Below are 16,515 nucleotides of genomic sequence, written 5' to 3'. Positions count from 1 at the left end.
ACCGTTGACTTTGACTTGGACTAGCCTTGACTTTTAGTCAAACCCCTAGTCTTAGAAGAAAGCTAAGGGTGTAATTTGTATGACTGTATAGGTGGGTTATAACATTTGTATTCATAGTAGTAGGAGCTGTAGCAGTTGATCATTGTTTGTTATGTGAGTCTCCTCATTATACTTATGGGCGAAGGCACCAATGCCAACCCACTGGATTATGTTGTATGATAGTAGTGGTCTTTATGATACTTTCTGATATGCATGCATGTGTTTGTTGTCTTTATGACTCTTGATGGTATGACTGTATGCTTAGCTGTTATGGGTGAAATAGATACGTACCAGTTGAAAGATACCGAAGTAGTCGTAAGGGGCTCAGAGAGTTAGAGGACACTCACGATTCAGAAGGGACTCAGTGATTCGGAGGGAAATCAGAGAGTTGGAAGGGACTCAGGGGTAAAATAGACCCATTTCATGTTTTAGTATTATATATAGAGATGATGTGTATGTTTGTTATGGTATTTTGGGGAACTCACTAAGCTTTGTACTTACAGTTTATGTTTAAATGTTTTTCAGGTACTTCTGGTTCAAAAGGGAAATGACTGGCATGACCGCATTGCATCCACTTGTATTTGACATTTATGATTTTGGGATTATACTCTGATAACTGCTTTTCTTATCACATACCTGATGATTTTGAAATATATGATTGATGGTTTGGTTGACTTTAAACAAAATTTTTCACTTAGTATTTTGGGATGTCACAGGTTGCTATCAGAGCCTTTGTGTGAATGATTCGGACGCACTCTTGGGTGTATGAACTCAAACTAAGGAATTAAGTGCAAAGAAAAAGATTTCCTAAAAATATTTTTAACATGGAGTGTGATGCATGCAATCGAACAAGCTCAAGTAAGTGTTCCCAAAGTACCCATACATGTTTATTTATTTTCAATATGTGAGTATGTGAATAACATGATAAACTAGGGCTAATGATCTTCTAAGAGTTATATGATAGGAGAGATGCCTTTGTATGCCTATTGTATGAGCCTTTAAAACAACATGCTAGTTTGGATTGCAGATGATATGTTAGGATGACCTATTAGGCAATGCTTTTATTAGATCTCGATGCTCGAATGTTGTTTGTTTTGTGCTTTCAGGAACCACTGCTAATACTAGTTAACTATCAAATGAATATGCTAAGTTACACGTTGTATATATTAGATAGTTTGAGAATGTTAGGTTTAACTCTATTGTGCAACTCTTGTTTGAGTCCAATCGTTGTAGTATGAGACCTTGCAATCGAACAATCATCTAGTGTCTGTTGCATGCAATTATATCTTTGAGGTGGTTAGTGGGTGTTAGTGGGGGATTGTTCTATAGCTGATGGCGGAGAATGATGGGAAGGGAATCCTAGGAGAACCTAGAAAGCATGCTAGATTAGCGGATACATTGTTTAGTGAGAATATAGAATGTTACGTATGGGAGTTACTTAGGGGAGTTAGGGCAACTCTTGAGGAAAGTATGGATACGTTTGGAAGGTAGTATTGGGTCCATATTATTGAAAGCACATGATCCGTACTCGAGTTAAGAGAGTCATGAGGATACTAAGAAACTCGCTAGGTATGAGATTTCTTGAGTGTTTTCTGATATGATGATTTGCATTGTTTATTTTTAGTATGGTGGTCACTCGAGGTGGTTCAGGTCCTGGTCAGGGATCTGTTTTAGGCTCTGGAGTCGGATCCTTGGATGATCAGATGTGAGAGTTCATCTCATCTGAGATTACCCGCAACATTATGGACCAGACTCCTATGATCTTTGGCTCGATCAAGGAGTACATTATGGAGTTGATGGATGAGCGTCTGGGTACATTCTGTACTGAGATGGTGGTTATGGTAGGTGCGCGCTCTCTAATTTTTTAAGAGTTTTGTACACATGGGGCTCCTGAGTTCTTCGGGAAGAAGGTCCCCATCACTAGTAGACAATGGTTGGCAGATATTGGGAATGCCTTCCATTTGAACCTCTGTCTCGAGGAGGCAAAGGTCAGACTTGCATCCTATCTTTCGAAAGACAGAGCCCGTGATTGGTGGGAGGAGGTAGATCATCCTTGGGAGGCGAGACTATCAACGTGATGACTTGGGATGATTTTATCATCATTGGAAACAAAATCGAAAGGATTCAGCAGATAAAGAAGAAGCTTGACGATGAATTTAGTATCAAAGATCTTGGTGAAATAAAATATTTCCTTGGATTTGAAGTGGCAAGAACCCCTGATGGTTTGGTTCGTAGCCAATAAAAATATACCTTATACATTCTCAAAGATAGTGGGATGTTGGGTTGTCGACCAAGTGCTTTCCCTTTTAAGCAAGGGACCAAACTAGATAAAGGTGAAGAGGAAGCTAGAGTAGATGCCACCCAATATCAAAGACTAGTGGGTCGATTACAGTATTTGCAAGCTACCATACCCGATATCACATACGCGGTCAATGTCTTAAGCCAATTTGAGCAGATCCAAGACATAATCATTCACAGGCTGCAAATCGGGTTCTAAGGTACCTGAAAGGAATGCTAGGACAAGGCATTTCTTCTTCCCCATGACGGACCATCTAATTTGATTGCATATTGCGATTCTGATTGGCTTGGATGTCCATTTACAAGACGTTTAAGAATAAGATACTTACTTCTTTTTGGCGGTGGTCCTATTTATTGTTGAACAAAGAAACAATCTGTGGTATCTCGATCTTCAGCGTAGGAAGAGTATCGAGCTATAGCTTCTACTGTTAGTGAAATTCTTTGGATGAGGTGGTTACTTAAGGATCTACAAGTTGTCATCACGGCACCTACACCTTTGTTTTGTGACAATCAAGTGGCTCGTCACATTGCAAAAAACCCTGTCTACCATGAACTAACAAAGCACGTAGAAATGGATGGTTTTTTCGTTCGTGAGCGAGTGAAGACTAAAGAAATACTACCAAAGGCTATTGACAACAAACTTGAACTTGCAGATTTACTCACCAAGGGTCTTAGCAAACAACAACTTCATTCTTTATCGGACAAGATGGGCATTAAAGACTTACATGATCCATCTTGAGGGGAGTATACGATTTGTTTTATTTTAAATCCATATTTGTTTATTTTCTCGTCTATATCTCTTCCTTTTTTTTTCTTGGCATGTTTTTTTTTCCTAATTGGTTGCTAGATTATTTATTTGGATGGCTCTGTTTTGTTTTCTTCATCACAAAAATATATGAAAGTCTAGAATTCTCTATGTTCATCAAATTCAAGAAATTGAGGGTTTAGATATACTGATACCTACAAAGTATTTTTTATATCGATGACAATGACCATATAAAAAGTACATTATCTTTGGGTTCTTTTTCTCATTCAAGGTATAATTTTTGACTTTTTTTTTAAATATATAAAAGTAATTTATTTTACTTTTATTAATTCATCAATTTGTTGGTTATTATATTTGAAAAAATATAGATAAAAATAAATGTATTTTACTTCTTTTTGATTTGTCAAATATAGATCTAAGAGATGTTCCAAACTGTCGATGATGATTTGTTGTATTTCATGCAAGGAGATTGATACCATGCATACAAGCTTGAGAACGACTCAAACGGACGGATTAAGAAAGATGTATATATAGTACTCAACATGAGGGTGATATGTTTGGCAACAATGTTATTACTTTTTATTTACAACAAATATATTATAAGTGAAATATGTATTTGAAACAATAATTTCAGGAGGTAAATCGACCAAGATCAAGATTGAGACCCATTCAATCGGAGATTGACTCGTCCTACTATAAACAACTTCTACATTTTGTAGTCGGTGATACTTTCTAATGATATGGTTATTAAGGTTGTGTTTGACGCGCCACAGCTAGCTGATAAGCTATTTTATTTTTTGAGCTTTTTTATGTTGTCGTATTTAGCAAACCAAAAAATGGTTTATAAGCTAGTTTTTTAAAAGCTACTTAGATTAGATTTTTAGTAGTTTTTTAAAAAAAATTTATAAATATACTCCTTAATTAATTATAGAAACAAATACTCTTAAATGTCCTTTTATGTAATTTTATATATTTTAATTAGTTTTTTAGTTAGTTTTACCAAACGTTATTTTTTATCAATTAGTTTTTCAGCTATCAGCTAGCTTTACAGCTAGTACGTCAAACATAAATTAAAATGCAAATACATAAATTGATTGAAATCTTTTCAAGAAAATGATATTATATTATTTGAAGGACAAAAAAAGACATAACAAAACCAAAATACCAAATGTTGTATTTTTCTTGAGACATAGGCACGAGGCAAAACTTCATGTTTGCAGTGGGAATTAATCGGTGTATAAAAGTTGATCCGAAAACCCTGGTTAGGGAAAATTCCTTTAAAAAAAAAGGTTTAAGAAGCATTTCTAATTGACATCATTGATAGCTTTTTTTAGTTATGTTATTTTCCACTGATGTTATCGAATAAAATATTATATTATTTTAATTTTCTTTAATCATTTAAAGCCTCTTTTGTCATTAAGTATTATACAATCATCCTCAAACACTCTAATCTAATTTATTATTTTCAAGCATATGTAATATTTATAAATTTAAAAAGTATTTAACGGCACCATTAAATAAAACAAATATATTATAATTCACAAAACTAAAATAAATACTATTATACATTCAGAGCGTTCTTATATCGAATTCATTTCGTCCACAACGTTTGTACATAATTATAAAAATAAAAAACAATATAAAAATATCATATGACAATTACAAATTACAGACTGATATTTAATATTTGAGATCAAAACTAAAAAATAATCAAAAAATATAATAAGAAGAATAAAAACAAAACATTACTGAATAAGGTTAATTGTATAAAACATGAAACTAAAAAAAATCATTTAATAGAATAAAAATGGTTGATATAATTATCAGAAAATCAACTTATTTAAGAGTAAAAAAAAACTTTTTAGAGTTAATTCTTAATGTTTTATTTTTTTAAATAACCTATCATTAGAAATGCTCTAAGAGTATCTATAATGTATAGTTTAACGTACCATAATGGTGGAGAATGCTTAGCTCACATTGAATGCTTTAAACTCAATGATAATAGGATGTGAGGTTGTTGTTTAATGAATATGTAGTTCAATTGGAGTTTTTTTTAAAACTTTTTTAATGTAAAATATTAACAAATAATTTTTTTAAACAAAATATGTTGTTTTATTGAGCTTTTGTAAAGATCAATGTATTATTGTATGATAGAAACTATAAAGTTATATGAAAAGATAAAAAGTATTTACGCTTTTTTTGAGAAAAGGATAAATATCGTGCATGCACTATGAAAGTGGAAAAACATAAATAGTATTATGGCTGCAGACTACGGTATATTATCTTTTTGCCTCCATAAGACTGTTTATCCAAAAAAAAAAAAAAAGGGCCATGTAAGTCTACTTCAGCGATTGCAGACATCCTGTTTTCACATTATTATCAGATCAGTCTAAACACACTGAATGCCAAAGGCATGCTAATGTGAAACAGTGATTAATTATGATGTGTTTCTGATCTGTACGTACTTGTTGAACATAAAAAAAATACATATATAAATATAATTTATATAATATAAATACTTGTTGACAATAAATTAGTCCTTGGAATTATCTCTAAAGTCCATTGTTGAGCAAGTTCTTGATGGAGGGGGTTGGTATGGTTTATAATTAGCATGTTAATTTGTTTTCTCTCAATTTGCTGTCTGGGTTGACTGTCTATCAGTCAAAATAATATGATGGGATAACTGAGATACTCTATTAGTCTATTATATTAATTGTTTGTTTCCAGACTTGTGTTTTCAAAGTTTTATTAATATACTATATGTTTTATTAGTTTAGAATCTGCTACATGTGCTCTACCTATGGAAATCTCATGACTTAGATTTAATTTTATATATCTTAATAATTAATATTTAGTAGTTCCATTCCCATATCAAAGTATAATTATGACTCGCAACCACATTTTTTTTTCTGTTTCTTCATTTTTTTTTTATATATGCTCCTTATTTGCTTAATTAGAAATTTAATTTGAATAAAATTATATAAGGGGTGATATAAAGGGTGTCTCCCCATATCAAGGGTAGTTTTCATTTTTGGAAGTTCCTTTCAATACCCAAAAGTAGATATCGAACCCTTAAGTATGGTCAAACTAGTACCAAAGGCCCCCATGACAGATGTAAAAAAGTACACAAAAAAGTGAAAAACGAAACTCACCACATTACAAAATACAAACCATAATACATTATAAACGCAGTTACTACCCATAACGATAATATACAAGAGCCCTCATTAACATGGCCTTAATTATGGCAACCTACTACAAATCAAACTTAAAAACGGATCTTTTGTAGATAAAATTTTTCAAAAATCCTCTAGAGGGAAAGAATTAATAATGTAAATAAAAATATTGTTACCACTATGCAATTTTCTCTATTGACAACCTCCATTCCTTCCTGGACCTCCATAATAAATATAATTCCCCCAAACATTATTTTTTCCTGCTTTTATATCGTAACAATTTGGATGATCAGCTAATAGATGGAGATTTGTTAAAGGAAGCAAACTATTGTCCCAATCAACAACCTGCAAATTCCTAAAGTATGAAGCTTTCCCAAAACCTTCATCTGCAAAATGACCACTTCCCATTTGTGTTGATGTGTGATATCCCCCTGATCTTGAGTTCACTATCTCCCCTCCAAATTGTATCATACTTGCTTCTTTTTGTAGATGACTGAATAAAAAAGATGGCCAATATCCTATTAGCACCCCCGATCCAAATTGTAGCCACCAATGTCCATGTTTAGGATCCTACGTATAAAAACAACAACAATGTCAATGGTTGCATTATTATATAACCTTCTATTTTGTTAATTTATTACTTCAATTTAACAGTATTGTAAAAGTTGAGTTATAGAAATAGTTGTTTAGAAAACAAACAAAGATGAGGAAAAGAACAATAAAAGCTTTTACATTTATAATTCTTCCAAAACCTAGATGATATCAACTTAATAATAGCCTCTTAATTACTTAATTAAGTAAAAGTTAAAGGGAGGTCCACACATGGGAGACACTTCCTCGAAACGGAGAAAGAATCTTAATATTTATTATTTTATCAATCCACTTCACAACCTTTCTCTATCATGCAAAAAAAAAAAAAAAAAAAATCCTATTTTATTATTTACTTTAAGTTATTTTTTCTTCGGCAGTGTACAATACCCACAAGAGTGCGATCCATATTGAAATTAGAATTCGAATCCTTAACCACTAAGTATATAGAATCAACCAAATTTGATTTAGACTTAATCTTATGGTAAAAAAACAAATTAGCATATCATTAAATAAATTCAAATGCTTTTCTCATTACCTTCCATATCATGATACCAATATCAAATTGTTTTCCATTGTAAGATGATCTTGGAGAGATCGCTGCACCTATAGCAATCCTACTGTTTGTTTGAACAAATCCTGAGCATAGCAAGTTATAGCACCCTGTTGCTTGGTATGCATCAGTCTGTATATATTAATAACATTCATTAGCCCAATTATATATATATATATATATATATATATATATATATATATATATATATATATATATATATATATATATATATATATTACTCACCGTCCAGTAAGTAAAAAATCTTGGATAACCATCTCCATACAACTCTGGGCTAACCTGGAGAATTATGAAATAAAGGTTAAAAATCACATCATGAATATTTTTGAAGTGACAGCTTATTTATTTCATTTAAGTTTGAATAAAAAAAGGTTGTCATAATCAATGGTATAATGGGGAATTGAATACAAATAGGTTATCTACCTGCCAACCGGCTTCAATGGTGTTGAGATCATTGCCAAATGAACCGGATATAACCCATAATTGTGAGAGGCTAAATTCATATGGATCTGTAACAGCAGGTGTCCATACATTCATACTGGCTTTTGCTCCGTAGTACTGATCTCCATTAACGAAAGCGACTGCATGCTACAGTTTCAGAAAACGTATCTCAGCAAGCAAATCTTCAACTTTCGGGATAAATTTGTCTTTTGTTTTTCATTTATGGTTCGAATTCAGAGTGTTGTTGATCATGCAGAATTGCAGATTGAGTAAAGTTAAACAAACCTCATGGCCACCGCTCATGGTGTCGTGCCTCACACCTCGTTTGATTTTTCTTCCGAATCTTTTTACTGAACTTGCTCGAAGAACGTCTTTTTCGGTGGTTCTTCTGATCGGAATAGTGCCTTTTGGACAGAATTCGGTTGATTCTGCCCATAGTTGAATTGTCTCCAAGTGTTCATCAATGGTGTCATTCCCTTTCGGCCTCTCAGATGGTGGTTCCTGTGATTAAAATGAAAAGTTACTTTAAGAAATCTTCGATTCAAAAAACAGAGCAAAAAGACGATGAATGTATATATACCAATGGCCTCTGTCCTCTGAGTTTCGGATGATCAAATGCAGGTTGAAGATGAGAAGGAACACAATCGATCAAATCTCCATCAGGACTCTACAAAAGAAACCCAAATTGTGAAAATCGAAAACGAACCTTGAGCTTCAAGAAAGTAAGGATAATGTCAACAGAATAAGTCAAAGAGGAAACTTACCTTAATGGTCCTAAGCGCAGGTTTATTAATCTTCTTTAAATGAGCTCTGACTTTCTTAAGCTTCTTCAATGTTTCCATTGGTCTAAAGCTTGTTTCGTTTATTGGTACGGAATCAGCAACAGCGACAAACAAGATTAGAATACAAACAAACGAGAAAATGATTGGAGATTTAGAATAAGAAGAAGAAGAAGAAGAGGAAGAAGAAGACATGTTTGCATTGGTATTTAAGAAACAATATCTGCGTTTGGTTGTATCCTGTGCTAACATGACCTCAAATGTGTTATCTGTTATGCAGATTAATCACTTGTCTCTTTGCTACTTAGATACTATTAACAAGAGAACATGAACAAGAACAAAGAAACAATCGGTTTATTCTGATTTTTTGGTGCAACCCTTCAAAGACAAGAAGAGTTGGTGAGTGTTAAAAATTTGAGTCTTAATTTTAAATGACTCGAATTGACAGATAAATACACTCTTTTTCTCTCTCATATCAAGATTCCTTGGGCTCGTGCTCTGACACGCAGAACCAGCCTACATTACATTAGAGGTGTGTGGGGCTTAAAACCCATTAACACACCAATAGTCAATTTTATTTTAATCAATTACACCTTTTAAATGACACCCACAAAACCAGAAAGAATGCTCAAAGTGGTCTTTACTCTTTCCAACTTGAGGTATAGCTTTCTTCACCGAAAGATTAGGGTTCAAACCCTTTTATCAAAAATAATTTCAACATTTGATTTATCATTAAGTCTTGCTAGTTCATTTCTTGTTTTGCTCATGTCAATCTTTTTCATAAGATATTTGGTTTATTTCTTATGTGGGCCATGTTAAAAAGAAATATTAAAGATAAGCCCCTTAGATTTATTTTTCAAAAATTAATTAAAAGTTACAAAAATTCAACGCATAACCACCGGTGGAGAATCTAAGGTCACTCGTTATATTCATCACTAACTATTATAGCGGTGAATGTCACATTATCATCATACTCTCTACCACGAATCATAAGATGTCTATCACTAAACACATCATTCTACCTTATTTTTTTAGTTAAATTTAATTTAAAAATACATTAAAAACACATAATTTTTTTAATCCTAGTTTTTCATTAAATTAAAATACCACATTACAATAAACAAAATTACATTAATTAAAACAATAAAAATAAAACACCTAAAAACACCAAACATAACTAAAAAAAAACTACCCTTATTCCTATATCGGGCTTGAACGGACTCTTTCATCGCAAGAAAAATATCTAAATTTTCGCCTTCGATATCGTCCGCTTCATCTTCAAAATCTCCATATCGTTTTTTGTTTGAATCGTCATTTGCACCTCTTGGAATGACGTTTGTGCTTCTATCATTTTTTGCTCCACCCGACTCAACATCTCCACCTTTGCTTCTTAAATGTGGACATATCGATCAATTTCCTCTCCAAAATGATCAATAACACTAGAACCCGAAGTCGACGAACCCGCTTTTTTTGCTTTATTTCTTCCAACAGACCGACGAAGAGGTTGCTCGTCTTCAAGATTGACCAGATCATCGTTGATGTCGATGTTTGTTCGTCCGTCCGATCGTTGGGAAGTTGCATCCGGGTTTCTTGAACGCTTTGAACCAGAAGAGGTTTGTGAAGTTTCCATTTGCTCTTTTCATTTTGGAGCGTCTTTCAGTTTTAGCCACAGTTTCACATACGGAAAAGCTTTGCAGGTTAGTGTTGTTTTTTCAAATTGATCCAAATCCACCATGAAGACATCAAAATCGTTTGTCCCGCTTTTGCGTATGTTTTGGAGGTTATTGTAAATTCCTCCAAATTCGGTGTATTATAGTCGAATATCGCGTCACTTCGACCTTATTTGATAGGGATTTTTACTTTCACTTCCCGTTAATGCATAAAACACGCTTCGAACTTTCTCCCAAAAACAATTGAAAGTTTGATTATCTCCTGCAATTGGGTCTTGGGAAGCTGAAACACATGCCTCCACTAGATTTTCTTCTCCCTATTTTATCCATGGCACCTTTTTTTGGCCGATAGTTGGTCGCAACGTTTTTTTGGTTGAGGTGATGATGGTGAAGGTTACGTTTCTAAAACAAAATCTGGCGAATAAAGGGATTGTGAAATTAGTGGTTGTGATTGTTGGGGTTGGAATTATTGGAAGGTCGGGAAAGGTTGATATTGTTGTTGGAAAAGTTGTGTTTGTTGGATAGGGGAACCGATTTGAAGCAAATTGACAAAACCACCTTGAGATGATTCCATGGTCGAGAATTAGCAAGGGATTGTATTCCAACCCTTCTGTCTCTTTCAAACAGTACTAGGTATATTTCAACCTCTTCGATCTCTTTCAACTGGTACTGGGTATACTTCACCCATTCGGTCTCTTTCAATCGATATTGGGTATATTTCAACCCCTTCGGTCTCTTTCAACTGGTATCGTGTCTATTTCACCCCTACCACTACCACATAATATCATAACAAAAGAGTCACAGAGACATCAAGCAAATACAAGCATAATAGACAATTGTCACGAAGATAGCCATCATACTACAAACATAGACTAGTGGGGGCGACATTGGTGCCTTTGACCTATGGATACAGTGAAGTAAAGTCATCTTAAACTGAATATATCAAATCACACTTGGGCTACTAACTCGCGAAATCCTCTCACTAGATCATAAGTATAAAACCCTAATTGGAAAGTAGGTCAATAATCTAACCTGAGAGTTAAAACCCTAAATTCAGACTTAAGGGTAAAAAGGCTGCTTAAACCCTACCTTATTGGCCTACCATATCAAGGCCTAAATCCAAACTAGCCCAAAATGCATTCTGAGTCCAACTTAAAAAAAGACCTTAAGGCCCAAGAACTACATGATGACCTAAGGCTCACAAATGACCTAATACTATAAATGGGCCTAAGGCCCAACTCGATCAAGACATAAGTCCAACAAATACCGAGCCCAAAACGCAAAAGGCCCACAGACAAACGTACATGCGGCGTACCTGGTACGTACGCCCGACGTACGCTGCTAATCCGGATATCAGGGCGTTGGCCCAGTATGCGTAACGTACTCATAAGTACGCCCGACATACTGGTCAGACAACCATCCATCAAGAGTTTGTATTAACCCATTAAGCTTTTGATGTCTAAAATCAGATCCAATGTCATTATCTTGTTTTAATCCATAAAGTTTCAAACTTTATGCTTTTGTATGACTTAATGGGACTCAAACCATTGATTAAGCCTTTTATCTCACTTAAGTGGTCATCAAATCATGCATTGTTGAGTTCTAACCTCCAAGATACACTTTTTTATGACTTCATGCACCCCTCAGAGTCCAAAAGGACAACTCAAATGGATATGGAGTGGTCCATACTCCGAGAGACCAAGTTATGGGACCAAAAGATGCTAAGTTCTTCCATAAACCTAGATCTAGAATTAAAATGAGCAAGTTTCAGACTTTTATACCTCCAATGAGCTAGAAATGATGAACAACCTTTGGATCTACAAGCTCCTTCTTGTCCTTTGCTTCTCCTCAAGCCTCCTTCTTCTTCAAGATCACAAAAGGAACACCTAAAACTCTATGTAAGCTCAAGAATGCTCTTAAGATGGCTATGGTTTCGAGATTACCAGAAAAAGGCAATGGAGGTTGATAAGATGAAAGGCTTAAGGGATTTAATGAGCTTAAATAAGGTGCAAACCCTAAAAATTAGGGTTTTCACCTGACTCGCTTATGCCATGTGTACGTATGGGTACGTCGAATGTTCGTAGGGGACCCCTCGTCTTTGCACATGCATAGGAGTACGTCGTCTGTAACTTGTGTACGCCCAATGTACTCGGGTCTGGTCTACGGGTAAAATAAGTATAATGTAAGAGTTTTTACCTGGCGAATTTGAACGTTACATCTCTCCCCAACTTTAATCAAACTTCATCCTCGAAGTCTATTGTCGCAAATAACTCAGGGTAATGCTCCCTCGTTTCTTCCTCAGGCTCCCACATTCACTCAGAACCCTTGCGGTGCTGCCACTGTATTTTCACCAACTCAACAAACTTGCTCCTCAAGGTTTTCGTCTTCCAGTCAAGGATCGCTACCGGTCACTCGATATAATTCAGACGATCATCCACCTGAATATCCTCCAATGGAACCATTGTAGAATCATCAACCAAACAAGTCTACAACTGAGAGACGTGAAATGTGAAGAAAATACTTTTTTGTAGTTTTTGTGGTCGAAATCTTTAAATATCATTTTCACTTAAAAAACAGGAAATTAAGTAATCTAATCTATAAATATGAGCTTTTTAAAGAAAATAATCATTTTTCAATTTTTGAAAAATAGTCACATTCTCCCGAATGTCTCATTCCAGATTACTGTTCATATTATGGAGTTTTTTTTTTTTTTTTTTTTAAAGAATGTCCCGTTTCAGATTTGATTCGTAGTTATTTTTTTTCCAATTTATTTAAAAAAATACTCATTATGTTCGAAATATCTATTATGAAGTGTTTAATGTGACTAAAACATTTTTATTAAATTTAACTAAAACATTTTTGTTTAAGTAAAACATTTTTGTTTTTCAATAAAATATTTGATTTTAAGCACTAATATCGTTTATAATTATATTTATTATGTTTGTTTAAGTTTTTATTAAATTTAACTAAAACTTTTTTTTTTCTCAAAATTCCAGAATTTTTTCATCAGATTTCAAACTTATACTTTAAATTTTGGTTTTTTTTTTCCGAAATCCAAAATTTAAGTATGAAATCCGGAATGTCAGACCCAAAGTACGTTTTTCTATAAAAATTGTTTTTTTTGGTCCAGAATAGCTATTTCGGACTAAATAGTTATTTTTGCTAAAAACAAATTTTTTGGATTATTTTTTCAAAAATACACATTAAATTATGGTTAGATTCAAGATTTTAAATAATGTAAGGCGTGACTTGGCGACAAGGTAAAAGTTAAGTCATGACAATCATTGGCGAGCCATGACGTTTTTCAAGACGTGACTATATTATATATATTAAAATATGTAAATCATATAATTATTGAATTTTATCAAATATATGATGTTTTTAGAAGTATTATATTAATATCTAATAGAAAAAGTTAACAAAAACTCATTTATTTTAGGCCCGACAAAAAAAAAAAAAAAAAAAAAAAAAAAAAAACTCGCGCCTTGAAAAAAAACTCGCGTCATAACGTGATAAGGTGCGCCTTGACACGCTATTTGGGTGTCACGCTTCACAAACTCGTCTTAGACGTTTTTGTAACGGCTACATCACGCCTCGCGCCATGGCACGCCTTGAGACGCGCCATGACGCGCTTTTTAGAACCATGGTTAGATTACTTAACTTCCTTAAAAAAAACCTTTATATTTTTAAAACAAAACCTTTGGTTAAAGAGAGATTTTAAAAAAATGTTAAAATAATGGGAAAAAAATGTCTTGTATTAGTATATAGAAGGTACATTTTGCAGTATCAAATCACATTTCGTAGCGTCCTCTATGAAAATCAAAAGATGTAATCATGGGAGGAAATTTCTTAAATTTTGGTTAATTTTTTAAAAAGTATATGTAATAAATATGTTTATGTTTGTTTTTTTCTCAATAGATAACGATGGACTCATATCATAGAACCTTGCGAAAATCTTAATACTTAAGTAGGTGGTTACCTGCAAAATGTTTTATATTTTGGCGAATTTTTGAATTTATTATTATATATATATATATATATATATATATATATATATATATATATATATATATATATATATATATATATATATATATATATATATTCTCTCTTTTTATAACTATAGTCTAAAATATTATATAATTAATAGGTTTTGTTGTGACTTAATAGACGGTTATAGAAAGATGGAATTAATAGGTAAAGTGGTGGAATAACACACGGTTTATAGAAAGAATTGACATTTGACACCCACAATAACAATATGTGTGTTTTAATGTGTGTCAGAGAGATTCCACTTGGTGTCTGCTCACTGCTGGTGGTGGAAAACACTGAAGGCATAAAAAATAAGTGTACTCAGAACATAACCACTGATAGGATTATCTGTTAGTTTTCTTTTTGGGTCAAATTTTCAAATAACTATCCCCATTTTTAATATTCTTTTGGTGTACAAATGGGTTTCTATAAACAAGAAAATTCTTTATGTGAAACGATACACATTATTAATTTTTAAGCCATTAATCTCCACTTAGTAGTAAATGTGCAGCTTAAAGGAACCTTTGGATTATAAAAATAGTAAACTGCACTATATATCTAGCCCGTCTATGCCGAACCTATCTCATCTAGACCGTTTATGTCGAACCTGTCCTATAATCCATCGTGTTGTGGGTAAACCGTTGACCGGTAATGATATTTTGGATATGTAAGGTTTAAACTTTGGATATTATTTGTGAATTATGCATCTCCAATGTTAGGCTTTCACTAAGAGACTTCAGTCTCAGGTGAAGATTTGGACTAGAGGTGTATATTGGGACAAGGTTGAGCCAATCGGTCTGAAAAACCCAAATTAACCGAGTTGTAGGAAACCGGTATTGTATTAGAATTAGTCCGGGCCTATTGAACCTATGCAATGGTGGAACTACATAGGGTGTTGGGGGTACTATAATCCGAAAAATTGTTCTATATATAAAAAAACAAATTATTTGTTAACATGCTCTATGTTATTTTACCCCTGGTTAAAGAGATTGTAACATACTTTTAATGTATGAGATTGTATACCTACATAAAATGTATCTTTTCCGGTTTCTATAACAAGTGTAGAGAGAGAATAAGTTGCGAAGTAACATGGATGATCAAGTTTTAAACGATTGTTTAGTTATTTTTATTTAGGAGGATGTGTTTCTACAAGTTCTTGATGACACTATCATTGATCGATTTCAAGATCTGAAGCCTAGGCAGATTCAGCTGTAACTTTTTTTTAAATTATATATACTACGTTAAAACCCGTGGAACCCACGGGTGCTGTTTTTGAATTGAATTTAAAAATTAATTATTTAATAAAATATTATATCATAACTTATAAATTGTAATATTGAATATTTAAATAATTTTTTTTATTGGTAATTATTTAATTACTAACTAAATGGGAAGTCAAGAAGGACTGTGAAATGTGATTTGTTCAATATTGGAGTCAAATACAGTTCACGTGTAAAAGCAAAAATGTTCGCATTTGGTAATACAAATCAAAATTGGGTTTCGCATATGAGGTTGTATGGATTGGGGTTAAAGATGCGAAGGTGATTATGGTTAATATTCATTTCGTATTTGGTGAGACAAACAACTCAAATGCGAATGAACTAAAAAAACAAAAAAATGACTGGAACATGCGAAGAAAGAGGGTGAATGAAGAATGTGAATTTTACAGTACAATGCGAATTGGGGAAGAAAGCTAAGAATTTCGAATTTTTATTATACAAATTGATTGATTTATTTATCTGTCTTAATTGTTAACTGCGATATATCAAATACTTATCAAGTTAGGGGCAATATGGTCTTTACATATATAGCAATATTTTTATTATACAAATTGATTGATTGATTGATTTGTCTTAATTGTTAATTGCGATATATCAAGCAGATGAAGTAAGATCGATTGTTTTGAAATGCGATGTCAAATCTGTTGAAGGGTGTAATAATTATTGTTTTCGAATGGTATGTGTTCGATTGGTTATTGGGTTTGTATACAGGGATCAATTTTAAACGGAGGTTAAAGATTGTGGGAACGAATAACTGTTAAATTCGATGTTTTCTGGAACGAAGCCTTGGTAATATTAGATGAATCGTACGAAGGATCTGTTATTTGATTTTGGAATTGGGGCGAATAATCGAACGATTTGGAGTTGCGAAT

The 16,515-nt window shown here is 33.1% G+C and overlaps 1 protein-coding gene across 1 annotated transcript; it reads right to left on the bottom strand.

The window, feature by feature from the left end:
- Nucleotides 1–6,238: 6,238 nt before the first annotated feature.
- LOC145028261 (protein neprosin-like) lies at nucleotides 6,239–9,094 on the bottom strand. The gene is made up of 7 exons (XM_078976962.1): nucleotides 8,647–9,094; nucleotides 8,463–8,549; nucleotides 8,168–8,383; nucleotides 7,865–8,029; nucleotides 7,667–7,720; nucleotides 7,406–7,552; nucleotides 6,239–6,849 (listed from the first exon to the last, which is right to left on the bottom strand). The coding sequence occupies exons 1-7, from the start codon at nucleotides 8,911–8,913 to the stop codon at nucleotides 6,472–6,474; spliced, it is 1,314 nt and encodes a 437-aa protein (XP_078833088.1). The 5' UTR covers nucleotides 8,914–9,094; the 3' UTR covers nucleotides 6,239–6,471.
- Between the last annotated feature and the right edge of the window lie 7,421 nt (nucleotides 9,095–16,515).

Source organism: Lactuca saligna, chromosome 1 (genome assembly GCF_052625555.1).
Source record: "Lactuca saligna cultivar CGN05327 chromosome 1, ASM5262555v1, whole genome shotgun sequence".
NCBI lineage: Eukaryota > Viridiplantae > Streptophyta > Magnoliopsida > Asterales > Asteraceae > Lactuca > Lactuca saligna.
The sequence above is the reverse complement of the archived record's forward strand: the minus strand, read 5'-3'. Positions and strand labels throughout refer to the sequence as shown.

Excerpts from the sequence above, each read along its gene's own strand:
- LOC145028261 (XM_078976962.1), bottom strand. The coding sequence starts at position 8,913 with ATGTTAGCACAGGATACAACCAAACGCAGATATTGTTTCTTAAATACC. Across the intron at positions 7,553-7,666 it reads GATTTTTTACTTACTGGACG|ACTGATGCATACCAAGCAAC; the intron begins GTGAGTAATATA and ends TAATATATACAG. Across the intron at positions 6,850-7,405 it reads TTGGTATCATGATATGGAAG|GATCCTAAACATGGACATTG; the intron begins GTAATGAGAAAA and ends TTTTATACGTAG.